Raw genomic sequence first — 17,067 nt, forward strand, 5'->3', positions numbered from 1 at the left:
TATTCTTTCTAAGCTACAGGTAAAAAACAAATAAATGTCAAAAGTTAAAAACCCTCCTCCTGTAAAGTAGCATTTTGGTTAATTCGCCCTTTTTACAAAACACCGACGATATGTAGTTGTATCTATCTAACTGTTTGAAATATTGATTTATGAGATAATTGACATGTCAAGCTGATTTGGGGTGGCATATAATTATGGGCATTTTAATTAATAAGGTGACACTAGTCCAAATGCTCAATTAGGTACTTGTTTTTTGTAGTTTATACGTACTGGAGATGTTCACGTTATACCAATTTAGTTCTAAAAACTCTGGGTGAAAAGCTTTAACGATACTACCTACATCATGACTTGGCTATTATGTTATCACAATATATTATTGTATTAAACTATTATATATGATTATAGTTGTATTTTTATTACATGTGTTAAATAGTTAAATAAAACAAATACGTACTCAATTAATTTTGTGTTTATTTCAGTCCATTTTCATTTTCTGATTAGACATTTTTCAGTGAGGTCTTAATTAGAATAAATTTAATTAGTTACAAAAATATATTTTTTAGCTTAGACAATCCAAGCCGAAATACTAATAAAATATTACCCCATATGTATTATTAATAAAAATATTTTAATATCAGTTACAAAATATATTGTATCACAATTTATTATTATGTAATAGTATCATGACATTTTGCCTAATACAGTCAGCTGCACTATAATAATATAATATACTTTTAAAATGTGCATAGGCTTTAGACATCATTTTAATACGAAACTCAGAAGTAGTTTAGTACTATGTACTTATCAAATAAATTATTTCGAAACACATCGCTTCATAATTAATGCTGTTCAGCTTTAACTTCTTTATAAAATAATATATAACCTAAAGACAGTGAACATGCTGTGTGCATACATGATTAAAGTGCTAAAAACAGATACATAGATCGAGGGTATTATGTTATGAAAAACGCTACATTCAGTTCTGAATTAGCTACAGATACGAAAAGTATATAAAATATACTATTAAATTATCAACGCAGTTCTCACTACATAGTAAGCATAATTTATTAGTTTTAAGGAGCCTACTCACCAATGCGTTTTATTTGCAACGCAACCGCTATTTAAATATTCTGCTTGCATTTAATGCGAATTTCATGTTTGCCATCATACCAATGCGTCAATCGCAACCACAAACTAAATAATTTTATTTCCACGTATGTACTTAAATAATATTAATACAGTACGCGCTCGATAAACCGGCACCCATATTTTTTCACCTATGCGGATTGTCGGAAATGCCGGATTATTGGATTTCTATAAGAAATAATAAATAATCTGTCAAGGTCGGGCACCAAACTGCCGAGCGAACGGCTCTCCGCTGTGTAATCCGGCAGTTTAATGTGAAACCGCCGGATTGTAGAGCAGGAGAGCTGGGTTGCAAAATGCCGGACTATTGGACGTGCCGGATTGGTGAACGGCGGATTACTGAGCGCCTACTGTATTTTATATGAATTAGGTATGAAAAATATACGTACACTATAGCATTTTCAGAATTACTATAACTTTTACCTACTTCACGTAAATTGTATTATGATTCTATGAAAACGAGATGGCAGCACACGCTAAAGCCATAGACTAAATTTAATATAAATGTCAGTGACAGAAGGCAGAATATTCAATGCTCAGCATACTACTTGTCTAAGACTACCTGCAGACCACCTTCATTCATTTCTCTCCCAATTTCATCTTTCTTACAAATATTTTTATAACCCCCGTTCGACAAATCGTAAAAGTATGCGATAATTATGGACAAACCCAAGTTTCTCAGTCGTCGCCATTTTTATACGCATTGTGATATCTGTGCCTAGTGAAAAATACGCAGTTGACCGCGTCATGGAAATTCGCACCAAATGTAGAGTTGCAAATTCGCACACTAGGTGCAAGACAGTCGTGCACGTTTGCTCTTTCCCATAAACCGATACGGGCGTCATTGGTCGAGTGATGCAAAACATTCGCAGCTGTAAATAGAACACATTGGTGATCAGCAACCTTAAATCTATTTTTAAGATTGAACTTAGTGGCAGTTTTGCATATAATGCCCTCAAATAGTATAGAAATAATTATTTATTAGAACACTTCTAATTACTTAATACTTTTTAAAAGATTTTAAAAATATTAACTATGTATAATATCATCATGTGCGTGAGCTGTTAGAACCTCCGATGTGACAACATTTTACAGGAAAAATATTTATATCCTAGATTTTAATTAACAGGCGGCGGGGGCCTAGTCATCATTAAATGTTTGCAATAGCTCCGATGCGATGACTACATACAATAACAAGAAAATTATACTAATGTAGTTAAATACCTACAATTTATATATGCTCCACCTGACAAACAATATTTTGAAAAAATAGTATAGTCACATACTTGTTGGGTTTATAAAATACATATCCAAAATTGAAATACTTATAGTATAAGTATATTGAGGGGTTCTGATATTAGATTTGATGGGATCGGACCCCGGAAGCGAAAGTCATTCAATTTTTCCACCGGAACTGAACCTTTAAAAAAAATTAGGGGTTCTAACAGCTTCACACAGTTCATCACAAACAAATCATTTAAATGTTACACACCCAATGAATAGGTTTTTTTCAATTTGTATGTGTATGGTATGTATTATCTTGATTCTGGATCTTTTCATTTCTGCTTATATTACTGCACAAGAACTTTTTAACATTCAGGATTATTTCAGCACAAAGAATAATTGGAGGGAACATTGACTACATTCTGTATTTAAACATTATAAATTAAAAAATGAAGGATGTCAGAGTTAAAATCCTATTGTAAAAATGATGTTTAAAATAAATTTATTGTAATATAATATATTGTGAGTCTGGTAATATGCAGAACTAAAATCAGCCTGTTCTTGTTAAATTACTGACTACTCAAGAGTCATGGTAACCAGACCGAGGTAGAACGATCGACAATGTTGGTCTTGATTCCATAGCTAAATTTTCAATATGTGTTTGATCAAATGCACTGAATGGGTTGGGCAAAAAGTTAAGTTATCCTTCATAAAAAAATCTGTTCATAAAACTGCAATCTGTGGAGACCCATACGTCCTGCTTTGGACCAAATACGGTAATCTATCCACTCTCTCCTATAGATAACATAATTAAATAACCATTATGCAATTGACGAAATATAATATATCACCGTTCATAATATCGAGGGTATACTGACAGAAAGCATTAAGTCATTAAAACAAGTTCTGAGATAATCGCAAAAAGGACTTTCAAAGCGTTCTCCCACGTAGATTTTTTTATGATTTAAAATCATTTTGTCTGCATTATAAAGACTAACCTTTATGGCAAACACAATATACGACATGTTACAAGTCCTGTATTTTGTATACGCAGAACGCATTAGGTCATTATCATGCTTTCTATCAGAATAAAAAAATTGAAAAATGAGAAAATAGAAACATTTAATAATGTTTCTATTTTCTCACCATTATATCCTATGCCTTTGTGCGTTTTACCAGGACGTAGAGCGTAAAATTGTATACATTTTGGCATTTAAAACAGAAAAAACTGAGTTAATGCGTTCTGTCAGTATACCCTCTATATGAAATAGTCAAGATGGTTAAGTTAACCTATAAATAAATATGATTCATTACATAAATGGAGACTATGTTTTAATTTTGAATTAAAAAGTAATTCATGGAATTATATGACTAGCAAATATTGACTAGTGGTTTGTTAGAGATCTTTTTAGTAATTTTCGATCTAGAGTTTTTCAAAGTTTCGAACGTTATTTTACTTTTATTCGCAAAAGATCTTCCCAAAGGAACAATCTCAGTTTGATGTAATCGTCGTCTGAATTTTTGGTAAAACTCTAAAACGGTAGGATTTGCCCACACTTGTTTGGAGTCAAAATCTAACACCCGCAGAGACTCAAGGCTTTGAGCGCGACTCAAAGCTACGTACGCTTGGCCCGCTTCAAATATTTTAGAAAGAGACATCTCTACACAGTCAAGAGTGAGGCCCTGTGACTTATGGATGGAAAACGCCCATGCTAGATTAAGTGGAATTTGTCTCCTAGAAATAAGTGTCCCGGCAGATGTTTTAACAACCCATCGTTCACTTTTCACAGTGAATTCTTTTAAGTTTTTAAAGCGTACAACAGGAAGTCCTTCTTCGAATCGTACCACTATTCCCCTAGCACCGTTTACTAACCCAGCAGATACGTTTAGATTTTTAAGCAACATAACCTGCGCTTGTTCTTTTAGAACGAGTTTAGCAGGTGCCCCAGTTTGGGTGTCCAGTTGACTCGACGAATACGGTTCGCTATCTTGAGCGCTGAAAATCTTTTCTTCTCCTTGGAGTTGTTTTAATTTTGACTCGTTGATCAAGTTTGAATCGTTTGTATGCGTGCAGAGCCGAGTCGCTAAAATGCCATCGGATTCAATTTTCTGTTTAGATGTCGCCATCAGTCTTTCGGTTATGTCCTCGGTGACCCGACCGATCCGGATGTTATTCAAGATCGAAACAAATTGAGAATCCTTTTGTCTGTGTACGATTTGCAATTCGAACGACTGTTCGATGCATTTGTCCCAGGCATTTGATTGAAAGCAGAAGAGCTTCTGTTCGGTCTTTTTCACTATAGGCGGTAGTTGAAGAAAGTCTCCGCATAGAATTAATTGAATACCGCCGAACGGTTTATCATTGTTACGAACCCGACGAGCCACTTCTTCAATTTTCTGAAATAGTAAGAATCCTAATTAATATTGGTTGCATTACAACATTACTATAAACTAGTGAAACATAAAAATCGCATAGTTTCTAGTTTTTATAACAAATATCGGTAGTTTGGTTATGATGAATACAGCGGAAAACACATTTTGAAAATACCCGATATACTGGATTATTTGTTGGTTTGGGTTAGTTTAGGTTAGGTTTAGTTGGGTTAGGTTAGGTTAACCTAACAAATAATTCAGTATATCGGCTATTTTCAAAATGTGTTTTCCGCTGTATTCCTCATAACCGAACTGTACCCAAATATCTTATGAATAAATCATAATATAATTTGTTTTAAAAACAAAGCTTTGTGTTAATTCTATGATATTTGAGTAATCTATGTTAACGTCAACATAATATATAACACAAATATCGTAGAATTAACAAAAAAAAAATGTTTTTAAAACAATTATGCTTCTAGTCAATTCAATTATTCAACAAATACTACATAAATACTGATTCTATCAAGTGAAGTGCCTAGTTTCAAAAACCCCTAAAACGGTTTTTGAAAATTTTTGAGTTAGGTATGTATTTGGATGGATATTTTTATTACCTATATGATGGCCAAAGATTGAGGTTGAAAAAACGCCAAAAACCGTCAATACGTATGATCAAAAATTAGGGTACATTTCCAAACCCGCTAAAATGATTGGGTGTGCTTTTCAAATACCCCTATAGTGGAAAGCCAAAATACTCTTTAGAATGTAACGAATTACAAAATAAATACATAAAATTCACAAATTTAATAGAAATGATTTTTTCTCATTTTTCTCAAAACTACCTAAATTCGTTTTTCTCATAACTACATAAAGTCGTTTTAGGGGCTTTTGAAACTAGGCGCTTCAAGTAGCTTCCCCTCAGTCAATAGTATTAATGTTAATTAATTTGTTTGTTTATCCAATGTTCAGAGGTTTTTTTTTATAAGCTATGTCAAACGAAATACCAAAAGTTTACATTGAGGTATTAAAAAATTAAACTGCAGATTGTCCTACTACTTACTTAAGAGTATCATAATAACATTTATTTGTAAATTCGAAATACTAAAGGGAATTATTCGCAAGTCCAACTGGGTTGTTATCTTAATGCGTTAAGGACATTCACCCAGCAAGTGAAACAATATGTTCTTAAATACAAATTATGATGGGAGCAAGGAGAAACGGTGGGTTAGACAGGTGAAAGAGATAGCAGGATCTTCCAAAAATGAAGAAGGCTCGGGACCAGGACAAATCAGGTGGTTCGTTCAATAAATTGATAATGATGCTCAAGCATGCGCAGCATGACAGAAGAGACATTATAATAGTACAAACCTCAAAGTAACTTCCGTCAACCATTGAGATCTCATCAATAATTAAATGTCGACATTTTCTCCACTTTTGGGCGACGACTGGCTTGGACGCCAATTTGAAACATTGCTCCAGTGATGCATCTCCGCCGCCGATTCCAGCGAAAGCATGAAGGGTAGTACCACCTATAGAACACGATAAATTAACAATACTTCCAATGAATAAACAGATAGGCATTCACTTCCAAGTATTAACCGGTCAGTGGTTTAGTGGCCAAGCTTTGATGCATTATTAAATCCCACACGGCATACTCATGTGACGAATCATAGGATGTCAATCGTATACTTTGGAAGTGTTCTGTGCTGGTGTTTAGTAAATTTGTGGCGTGTGACGATCAAAGTAATAATAAATTTAAGTCAAACTACGGATCTTGCACACTCTAATGGACACCATTCATGATCAGAGATTTGGGAAGTTCTTCTTGGGAGATGGCGCTTCCAATGACAGCTTTAGGTACATGGAAGCCCATGGTTCTGACTTGTTAGATAGTAGAACGATAGTTATGTTCCCATGATTTTTAAAAATACTTGATTGATCGTGCTACATTATGATGACGCGGCTGCCTCATCTGCTTCATAGAAAACAACCAGTGGGTTCTCCTTCTTTGTTAAGGACGCAAAGGTGTGAAGAGGTGGCATAACCGCCACATCCTGAAGCAGGCCCCGAGGCCAGGATCTATGGAGGGTCCCCCTACATATCGCTAATGGCAGTGTGATTTTCTACAGTATTATTCCCCAAGTGGTTTCCACGGTTAAGAGTATTCCGTGTATTTTTAGCAATTTTTAAATAAATCCAGTTGGTTTATTGAGTTGTCGGCACTCATCATATTATGAAGCACTGATCGCGACCTACTTTTGTGGTACCTTTCATTATATTAGATAAAATTCTAAGAATTCATAAGAATTTCTAAATGTCTAAGTCAGGAAACACAATTAAAATAATTATAAAATAAAATTCCATGTGTGAATTATCATTTAACTATATCAATCATCAAATCATACCAAATTACACTCACATATTTTTAAATGTTAATAACCATTAAGGAAAATAGTGCCACAGGCGACTTTTTCTTACTATTAAAGCAAATTTGTGGCGTGTTTTTCCCATTTAACTGGTCGACTTGCCACGCCAGGCTAGAGCCCTGTCAACCCCCCTTGTGGGGGCTATGAGAGGTGGCAGATAATAAATGAAAACGCATGTATGGTTCAAGAAGGTTTGAGTTCCTACTTCAAAGTTTATAAGTACGTAAGTAAGCAGAAAATTATTTTCACACATTCACGCATTTTTTATTTCTTACCTATATGACAGGCTGCGACTCCTGTTGACGCCGTAGACATGGTGACATCGGGTGGTAGAGCAGAGATTATTTTCCTAAGCAGAAAACTTTTCCCCGTTCCAGCAGATCCCGTAAAGAAAATATTCCTCCCTCCCAAACATGCATCCAGCACCTTCTGTTGCTCTTCATTTAGACTGGCCCCAACAAACAGTGGAGAAGGACTGTATAACTTTTTCGATGCTGGGATTTTAGTGCCGCTTTCGATTAATTTTCTTTTTTTTGTCGGCGGGGAAGGAGTAGTTATTGTGGTTTTAGATACTGCACTCTTGGCTTTTTGCATGTCAGCCAAGGTAACTGGACTTATATCCTCGAAAGATTTGGGCTTGCTGGACAATAATTGGGCACGGAGATTTTGATGTTTTGACGGATTAGAACTCGCTTCTTTTTCGCCGGTCATTTTGATGAACAAAGTTCTCAAAAAGCCGATTAGATTCGACGGGGGAGCGTTCGATAAAAATACGGTGCAGTTCGTCTCTTGAAACTTTATACTCGCTTTACCTTCAGCCATGAACTTTTTATGGACGTTTATATCTTTAATTTTGAACTTATGCGGAGCAGATTTTTCATTCGAAACTTGAACGAATATTTCCTGAAATTCATTTCTAATTAACCTTAAAGTGGCTGTTTTATGCACTACTTTCCTATTTATCGAGCCCTGTGGCGTTAACCATTCAATAGTTACTGCACAGGTTACCGAAGATTCAGATCCTTCCATTTCAATTTGTTTATGTTAATCTTTTCAAACTTTAACACTTTATAAACTTTCTTCACTAATAATTATCCCGCACTTTATTATTTTCATCTATGCCCGCCATTCAATCTTCAAACTTTTATTTTGAAACGTCTGCAATAAAGTACATTAGTCTTTACTCTATGGTCTGCAACAACGGCGTTTTATGTCAGTCAATGTTGCCATATTTTTGTCACCGAGTTATAGTACGCAGACCACAAAATTATAGTATTTCAGCTAAAATTATAGTACGCGTTGTGATTTCTTGAAAAGTAACACAAGTTAAGACAGTTAGGTCTAGTCACAAAAAAAAAAACTAACAAAGAATTCGAAAAATTCCGGGTCCTTTTTTTATTTAGGTCCTTTCGACCAAAAATGCTTACTGGCACATTCAAGAAATTCAATTTTAAATAGGTCAATTGCTTTTTTTACGCATCTTTTTCTCGACTCGTCAATTTTTCTTCTATTATGAAATCATAGTAGTTTTCGCAAATTTATAGTATGGAAATATCAAAATTTTAGTACTTTTGGCGTATTTGTTAAGGTCGATCTATCATTAAATCTTTAAGATAAAAATATTTTTTGTGCTATGTTCAAAATTATAGTATTTTGGGCAAAGAGATTGAAGACTGGAGAGGGAACATGCCATCATTTATGTACTGAAAAATACGAATCGGAGAAAGACAGTTAGTATTCTGGAGCTGCTATTTCAAGTTCGTGTCGTAAAATAACATGGTGGATATAATATTGTTATTCTCTCGATCTTGAAAGAAGTAAGATATATTCGTCGACGTTTTAAGTAAAAAAAAAACCATGGTCTCTTGCAGTGCAATAGGATGCAAAGCTAGGAGAAATGCCGGCGTATCTTTTCACAGGTATTTATAATAATAATATTATATTTTTCTTTACGTTCATTGACAAATGAGTGCTGTATTTACGTTATTATTCGGTAAAAAGATGTTTATTAATGGAAGAATACAAATGAGTTACAGCATTTCAGAACAATATGCATACTATTAATTATTTATACATTGATAGTTTTTCCTAAACGATCTTTTACAATAACAATAATTCACACTTTTATATCAAATGGTTGTTTATTGCGAAAAATCCAGGGCCGTATGCATAATATTATTTTGAACCCAAAATATACGATGTGTTTTTCAAAGTAAAAACTGTTAGTGCTAGTTAATGACATTCATTATTTACATAGATTTTATATTTCATTTCAGAGTTAAATATGTTTTTAAGAATACCAAACAAAATCTTTTATTTATATGAAGTATGTAATGGAGTATATGTAGCAATTTTATAATGTTATATAAATTAAATTATTTCAGATTGCCAAAAATGAGGTTCTTCGGAAATTGTGGATTGATGCAGTCGGGCGGAAGAGCTGGGTGCATCTCAATATTCATTACTGTGTGGGAAGCATTTCTTGGAAAATGATTTCATCAGAGGTGGACACATTATTCGGCTGAAAGAGTCTTCAATATCATCGATATTTTATATGAATGTACTTCAGGTGCGGTTAACACTTTGTGCATTTTACTATAGTTTAATGAAATGATATCTCTATTACCAACTTGCCTAAAGCTCCTTATGAAAATTTGGCAAATAAAATTCATCCGAATTCATCCGAAGGTTCACAACCCGCCAGTGTTACCATCTTTTTCAATGCTGATTATAGTACAATGGCAAAAAAATTATAGTATTTCTAAAAAATATATAGTACAGGAACATTTTTCGTCTAGAATCCTTTAAAATTATAGTATTTTGGTATATTTGCCCTAAAATTATAGTATTTTCCATTTTTTACGGAATTAAAATGATAGTATTGTACTATAATTATAGTACGGTTGGCATCACTGCAACTCGCACACACTGGTAAAGATGGATGTTGATTATACCTCTAATGATACATCGAAAAATAGCGCTCTACCAGCAACTTCATTTGGTTCTCCCTGTACACCTAACGGTTTATGTTAAAGCGTAAAGTTTCTTTATTAAGATCAAAAGTAAAAAGTCTTCGTCAAAAAAATCGTCGACAGGCATTAAAAATCACTACTTTAGATAATATTCGAAAATTAGAAAAAATGGGAAATATAATATAAAAAAATACAATAATGCTATGTTATTTTATATAGAACAATATGTAAAAATAAGGCCATATTTCTTATTCCAATATTTAACCATTTGCTATTAACTGATTTGTGTTTAATTTTTCAAAATATTGTGTTTTTTGTGTTATTAAAAATAAAATACTTACTTATTAGCATTATTCTTTCTTACCCTGAATCCTAATAAAGTTTTTATTGCGGCAACTTTTTGTAATGAAAATACGTCTTATCATAAATTGGTTGTAAGCTGAAGTGTTGATAAAAAAAATACTAAGTGGGGCGTTTTTATGTCCGAGTATGGCCCATTTGCAGCAAAGTGTACCTAATTTCAGAGAGATAAAATTTTGTCTCACAAAACGAGTACGCGCTGACATTTTTTGTGTACTACCTCTATGGGAGGAGTCCAATCTCTTTGATTTTGGGCGTAATATACCCTTTTTATATCGTACGTCAGTGATGCCAACCGTACTATAATTATAGTACAATACTATAATTTTATGTCCGCGAAAAATGTAAAATACTATAATTTTACGCCAAATATACCAAAATACTATAATTTTAAAGGATTCAAGACGAAATATGTTCCTGTACTATATATTTTTTAGAAATACTATAATTTTTACGCCTTTGTACTATAATCAGCATAGAAAAAGATGGCAACACTGTCGTACGTGGACCAAAATTATAGTACAAATACTATAATCATAATATGGTTGGCAGCACTGTATGTCATTCAACCCAATTCAACTGTTGTTGCGGTTGACGTTGGTAAACCTGTAAATTTATATATACTTGCCATAATAAAAAAAAAATACAAACCATCATGAAAATAAAATGTATACCTACGGTACCTACCTATACAACCAATACCATACTACAGTGATTTCCAAACTGAGGCGCGCTTCCCTGGGGATGCGCGGAGTGTTGTAAAGGGAGGCGCGAAAAGTTTAACACAATTAATGTAGCCACAGGTTTGCAGTTTGCAAATGCATAGTTTATAAAACGGCCGCTAGCTATAAACTACATAAAAAACAGTCCTATAAAAGGTTGTTTGCAAACTTGTCTGAAAATATGGAGACTAATTTTATAATACCTCACTTCTATACTATTGTGAAGCGCGTTGGCTATCTCGTGAAAATGAAACAAAAGGGTCAAATCATAATGTTGAAATTTGAGACAAATTTGTTTAGGAACGATAATTTTGATGTTAAACTTGTCTATTTGGTTGTAATTTAAAAAAAAATGAGTGAATAAATCAATGCAAGGACCAAAAATGCATTTACTGATTTAAAAAGACAAAGTGAAGGCATTCATAAAAAATTGGAGCTTTGGAAAACAAAATTACAAAAAAAAAAAAAGTTTGCCATGTTTCCACTTTTAAATTTCTGCGCCAGATGTATTGAAGCGATCAAAAATCTATTTACTGAGTTCTTGGTTAGTTTGCTAATGCACTTTTCATATTATTTTATTAACAGTAAAAAAAGTCGCCGGCGCTGCTTTCTTTCACGACTATTAAATATGTTGTTGTGCGTTGCAATTTGATGTGATACCTTTTTCATTTTTATATTAGTCCATTGTTGACTATTGAAAGGTGTCTGTATTATTTATTGAAATAAAGGGGGGGAGGCACCAAGATTTGATTTTTTTTAAAGGGAGGCGTAGTGACATAAAGTTTGGAAACCACTGCCTTACTAGAAGACAGCGGTGGTAAACCTACAGCATACACAGAAATTTTACTGTCAAGTCAAAATGTATAAATAGGTACATCTCAATAATTGCACCTCAAGTATTGCATTTACCTGATTTGTGTTCAATAAGAAGCTCGGAATGGTACCTATGTAGCACCTGGAACAAGTTTAAGTCAAGAGACTGAAAGAATCTGTAAAGAAAATCAAAGGGAATAAGCCACTTAAACGGAAATTGTTTTGGTGAAACGTTGATTGGATAGGATTTTTTTTTTATGAGAACCTAAAGAAAATCTCATCTTGCCGTTTCCAATTGCCCATTCGCACTGCTTCAAAGAATTGTTTCATTGGTGAGAAAATACTGGACTAATATGTCTGTATAATTTGTCAGGTACTTAATATGAATAACTGTAGGTAACAGGGCCTACCTATACATATTATAATATATCAATTGACATTGAAGTGGACGAAATCGGTCCTCATGGTTTGAAAAATATCTGGGATACGTACTAGGTAACTTATATAGGTAGTGTGTTTTTATTTTAATTCATTTTTTCCCATATCCGATCCTAAGAAGATTATATGGGCTTCCAAAGAGTGGATTCGAACCTGGGATCCACGACATGATAAGCTGACGCATTAGATGCTTGGCCATCGTGGACTATTAAAAATGTGCAAAACGAAAGATTTTGTAAATTTTAAATATTTTTCTATACTTTGCACCACTGTTTTACACTGTTATAAATAATAGGTAAGTACATAAAAAAAATATTTCAGACAAAAATTCAGAGAAAAAAAGGAGAAACATATTTAAAAAAAAATTGATAATACGATACCCAGCCGAAATCGAACCTGCATCTCTTGATTCGCGCCCACGAGCATCGACCACAATGCTATAGGCATTTTATTTAATTGCGACGAATTTTAACTAATGGTTTTTACAATACTCGCTGAAGCGCTTTCTTAATTGAGTTACTATTGTCAATTGGCTTTTGTATTTTAAATTAAAGTACCTACTTACCTTTATTACTAACCGACGTCACGGATCACTTCAAGATTTTTTGTTGTAACTTACTCGAACTTGCTAATAATTTAATTATCTAACTTTTTTTTTTCTTCCAACAAATAGTTCACAAGGTTTTCAAAAAAAAAAAATTTTTTTTTCTATTGATTATATATTTCTCAGAAGTGTTTTCAAATAATGTATGTTTGATAATACTTATATTTAATCAAAATATTTCAGAACACAAAATAAATTCTTAACTTTAAGATAATTAAGGAGTCATCTGCAGCAATAAAATGTATAGTTTTCTGCCTCTTAGATAATATCATTGTGTTTTTCTCATCCCAATCCTAATGCAACCATACAAGCTCCTTTGGGAAATATCATTAAATAATAAAATTAGGAGAACATGTCTGTGTATCCCAAAAGTCTAGCTGCAGTATCGTAAGAAAGCATTGTTATAAAATTTTATTTATAATGAAGTAGGTAGTTATTGAAAACATATTATTTATTTAATATTTTGAGCATTTTATATTGAATGTCCAGTCAGAGAAGAATATGTTTTTAGTTATCACAGAGAAATTTTAAGACATGTGAATACAGCAGGCATTGCTTAAAATTCTATAACTAACAAAGTGTTGGATACTCAAAATACTGAATATCAAACTGAAATTTGTTTATCATGCCGCATGGTGTAAAATTAACGATTTGAATCCAAAAATTTCATATACAGGCGGTCCTCGACTTTCATACATAATTGGTTCCTGAAAATGTGTAATAAACTTGTGTGTACGAAAGTAAAGCACAGGGAACTGAAATACCTAACGGGTAAGGAGTAGCAGGCAACCAATCTAGAGTGCGGAAGAATACAGGATAAACATAAACACGTGTCAAGAATACATCGTACGTCGAATATTGACAATTACTCTCGGTTTATGAATTGACACTCATTTAATATTGATGTATTACACACACTATTGCACTTCCATAATACGTGGTTCATTTTCGTAGGACACACTCAATCAAAACCCTGCGTCAAAATGTGTGTATTGAATATAGCTCATCGGAATTCTATTTATTAATCGGTTTTGTGTTGGAGCAATAGATAAAAACATCAAAAAGTGTATTATAAAATAATTATTTATCGATCATGGTTATAATAAAGTTAACGAGGTGTATTACCACTCAGGTGATTTCTTTATAAACTTGTCGAGAGGGAGCAGAGTGACTATGGAAGTTTACAGTTTTTGCATTATCGACAAAGATCAAAATTTTATGAAATGTATGAAAATATAATGTAAAAATGTGTATGTAGTTGGAAATAGTAAGACAATAAAGGAAACATCTTTTTTCTCAATGGAAGCATTTATTAAAAAAACTATTGAGGTACACATATTCAAATAACACAAACATTATTCAGTCTCCATTTTTTTTTTGTTTTCAGTTTAATTAGGTAGAGTAGTCCAATATTTTTTTTACTAAAATTATTTATAAGAACATGTTAATCTCAAATACATTTTTCATTATACACACTATATATTTGTAATGCTTGTACTTGAGAAAAAGAACCGATAAGCATTTAATATTCCACTATTACTTCTTTAACTTTGAAAATAGGTTAATGTAAATGGAAAGGTTTAATACTGAAAGAACTTAGGAGGATACAATATATCCCACAACCGGCTGTCGATTACCAAACCTAATATTCACAGTGCATAGATAATACCCGATTACACTAAGATTGTAGAACATTATTTTATTTTGAACAAAATAGGCAATAAATAGATTTAGTTTATTTTTGTTTACACCATAACTTAACTAACTTGTTTGTTCAACCTGAATTGGGTCCAGCGAGAGGTAGAGAATTAATTTCATTATTCAGCCGTATTTGTTCGTTGATCGCTTTCCAAGCGTCATCCTTTTCTTTTTTAGTTAACGGTCGCTTCTTCTGTTTCGCCGCCAAACACTTTTTGTAATGCTCCGTACACTCTGCATCTATTTGATCTAATTGCTTCTTAAGATTAACTCTAATCATTTCCTGTTTACACATTGATATGAGGTTTCGAAGATTGCGAGAGTTTTCCTTCCGAACAATACCGACGTCCGCTTGACATTTCTTCATCTCAGTCAATATGGCATCGTCGGCGGGATTAGTGAGGGGTGCTACGTCTTCGGGATCTAATATTCCCTGATCTATAAGCTCTTTTCTAAGGTACCTTTCTAGACTCAAAGAATTTCTAATAGCATTTGAGTTTTTGGTTGGCGATGTTTGTCTCATTTTGGAGTCAGGTACGTCGAACTGCATGTTTGGTTCTTCCATCAACGCTGATACCAGTCGCTGTGTGAGAGGTCCAGTTATTCCGTTGTCTATTGTTTTTTCAGCTTTCTTCCTCAACGATGAAGCTTCCGATGAGAGTCCGCTATTTTTTTGTTTGTAAGGATTCGAAGCGTGCTGTTCTTCCGATACGTGTTCATCAGCCCAGACTTCTGAATAATGTTTACCGAGAGGAGGAATAGGAGGCGGAACTACATTGGTGCTGGTTGCCAGAAGTGATTCGAGGAATTTGATATCATCCACGGAGATGGGTCCGCAGTATGATTCCACCGAAGTCCAAAACCTATAGGGCGTGTTGTTTTTTGGTAATGAAGCGTACGATGACAATTCCAATTTAACCGTATTGTCTGACATGAGAATGTTATCGTGAGAAAATGATCCTTGGGATGTGACCGGAGTAATTACCGGGGTGAAGTTTTTAAATTTGGCTACCTTCGTTTGGGTGGCAGAAATTTTTGCATAGTCTTTTGGTTTCATCTGTTTATCGTCTTGATACTTTCTTTTACCTGGGTACTGTAATTGTTTTCCGGCGGCTTTGCCTTTCTTCTCCCGCTTCGATTCGTTAACGTCTATGTTATCTATCTCGTTTTGTATCATGCGCATCCTCAGAGCCGACGTGCACAGCAAGTTTTCCAGCTCCAATTGGAGTGAATCGAGCTCATCCATCCCTATCCCTTCATCGGCGGATCTTGAGGCAACAGTGGTGTAGCGAGGTAATATGGTATTGTTATCTTGCACCCTTATGTACGGAATCACAGACAGGTTAGGTTTGGGTTGAACTAGGGACGATTGCAACTTAACAGGTTTCGTGTATGCGGATAGTCCAGGACTTGAAGGCTTGCCTCCGTCATGGCCTTTACTGACAATACGGCCTTTGCTGCTTTGACTGATTCGCTTGCCCATCATTTTTTTAATGAAAATTCAATCAATCTAGAATATAAATATCTATCATTAGTCAAGTACGCAGATAATAACAGATATTTAAATACATTTCAGTAAACAGTAATATAGTTATTTTTCAATATTTATGTTGATCGAGTTTATTCAAAACAAACAAAATTGAACGAACGCGCGCGAAACTCTGGGAAATTAGTCTAGTCCAAAATGTCATATGTCACGAAAATTGCAAAATATATTCGGAGATATTCATTCAAATACCCATTACCTTCGATATAAATTGATATCTATCGATACTATGGATTTATAAGCGATTAAAAACTATTATTAAGACAGCAATAAAAAATATTTATGTAGAAAGGCGTTATTAGCGAGATGACGTTTATGTTCCAAGATGTCCGCTTTTCATGTCTTCCCAGAGTTGCTAGAATACTAATTGGGTTTTCCGTATAAGTTAAGATTGACTCCTACAGATTAGAAAAAAAAATATTAGAGAACCGATTTCATTTCTAAATATTTATGAAAAAAACAAAAGAATCCGTTTTCAAACAAATGTTTCAAGATAAAAAGGTAATGTTTTTGTTTTATAACATTGCATCATTTGGTCAGTAGATTAATTAGTAGGTATAGTAGTAGCTATAGGAAGTTTCGTTTTTAAATAGGTATAATGAAAAAACGAACATTGTTTTACGTAATTTCAAATATTAGTAGAAATACATTTAGAAAAATTGTTTATTTAAGAAAATTAATTTGTTAAAATCACAAGTGAGTTATTAGTTGATTATTTTCATTAGGGAGATATTTATTTTTAAAT

At 33.5% G+C, this 17,067-nt stretch overlaps 2 protein-coding genes across 2 annotated transcripts; both read right to left on the reverse strand.

Annotated features, from left to right (window-relative positions):
- Window positions 1-3,595: 3,595 nt before the first annotated feature.
- Window positions 3,596-8,309, reverse strand: LOC147068477 (ATP-dependent DNA helicase PIF1-like). Its single transcript, XM_085952534.1, has 3 exons — window positions 7,445-8,309; window positions 6,112-6,272; window positions 3,596-4,767 (listed from the first exon to the last, which is right to left on the reverse strand). Exons 1-3 carry the CDS (start codon window positions 8,196-8,198, stop codon window positions 3,742-3,744), a joined length of 1,941 nt encoding a protein of 646 aa, XP_085808660.1. The 5' UTR covers window positions 8,199-8,309; the 3' UTR covers window positions 3,596-3,741.
- A 6,063-nt stretch (window positions 8,310-14,372) lies between these two features.
- Window positions 14,373-16,668, reverse strand: Ada3 (transcriptional adaptor 3). The gene is made up of 2 exons (XM_085952485.1): window positions 16,522-16,668; window positions 14,373-16,286 (listed from the first exon to the last, which is right to left on the reverse strand). Exon 2 carries the CDS (start codon window positions 16,260-16,262, stop codon window positions 14,853-14,855), a length of 1,410 nt encoding a protein of 469 aa, XP_085808611.1. The 5' UTR covers window positions 16,263-16,286; window positions 16,522-16,668; the 3' UTR covers window positions 14,373-14,852.
- Between the last annotated feature and the right edge of the window lie 399 nt (window positions 16,669-17,067).

The sequence above is a fragment of the Rhyacophila brunnea genome, unplaced genomic scaffold, assembly GCF_057557595.1.
Source record: "Rhyacophila brunnea isolate RB1 unplaced genomic scaffold, BYU_Rbru_1.0 scaffold_3, whole genome shotgun sequence".
Taxonomy (NCBI): Eukaryota; Metazoa; Arthropoda; class Insecta; order Trichoptera; family Rhyacophilidae; genus Rhyacophila; species Rhyacophila brunnea.

Coding starts and splice junctions, on each gene's coding strand:
- Ada3 (XM_085952485.1), bottom strand. CDS start 16,262: ATGATGGGCAAGCGAATCAGTCAAAGCAGCAAAGGCCGTATTGTCAGT.
- LOC147068477 (XM_085952534.1), bottom strand. CDS start 8,198: ATGGAAGGATCTGAATCTTCGGTAACCTGTGCAGTAACTATTGAATGG. Junction 6,273..7,444: donor AGTCGCAGCCTGTCATATAG/GTAAGAAATAAA, acceptor CGTGTTCTATAG/GTGGTACTACCCTTCATGCT. Junction 4,768..6,111: donor TTGACGGAAGTTACTTTGAG/GTTTGTACTATT, acceptor TTACTATTTCAG/AAAATTGAAGAAGTGGCTCG.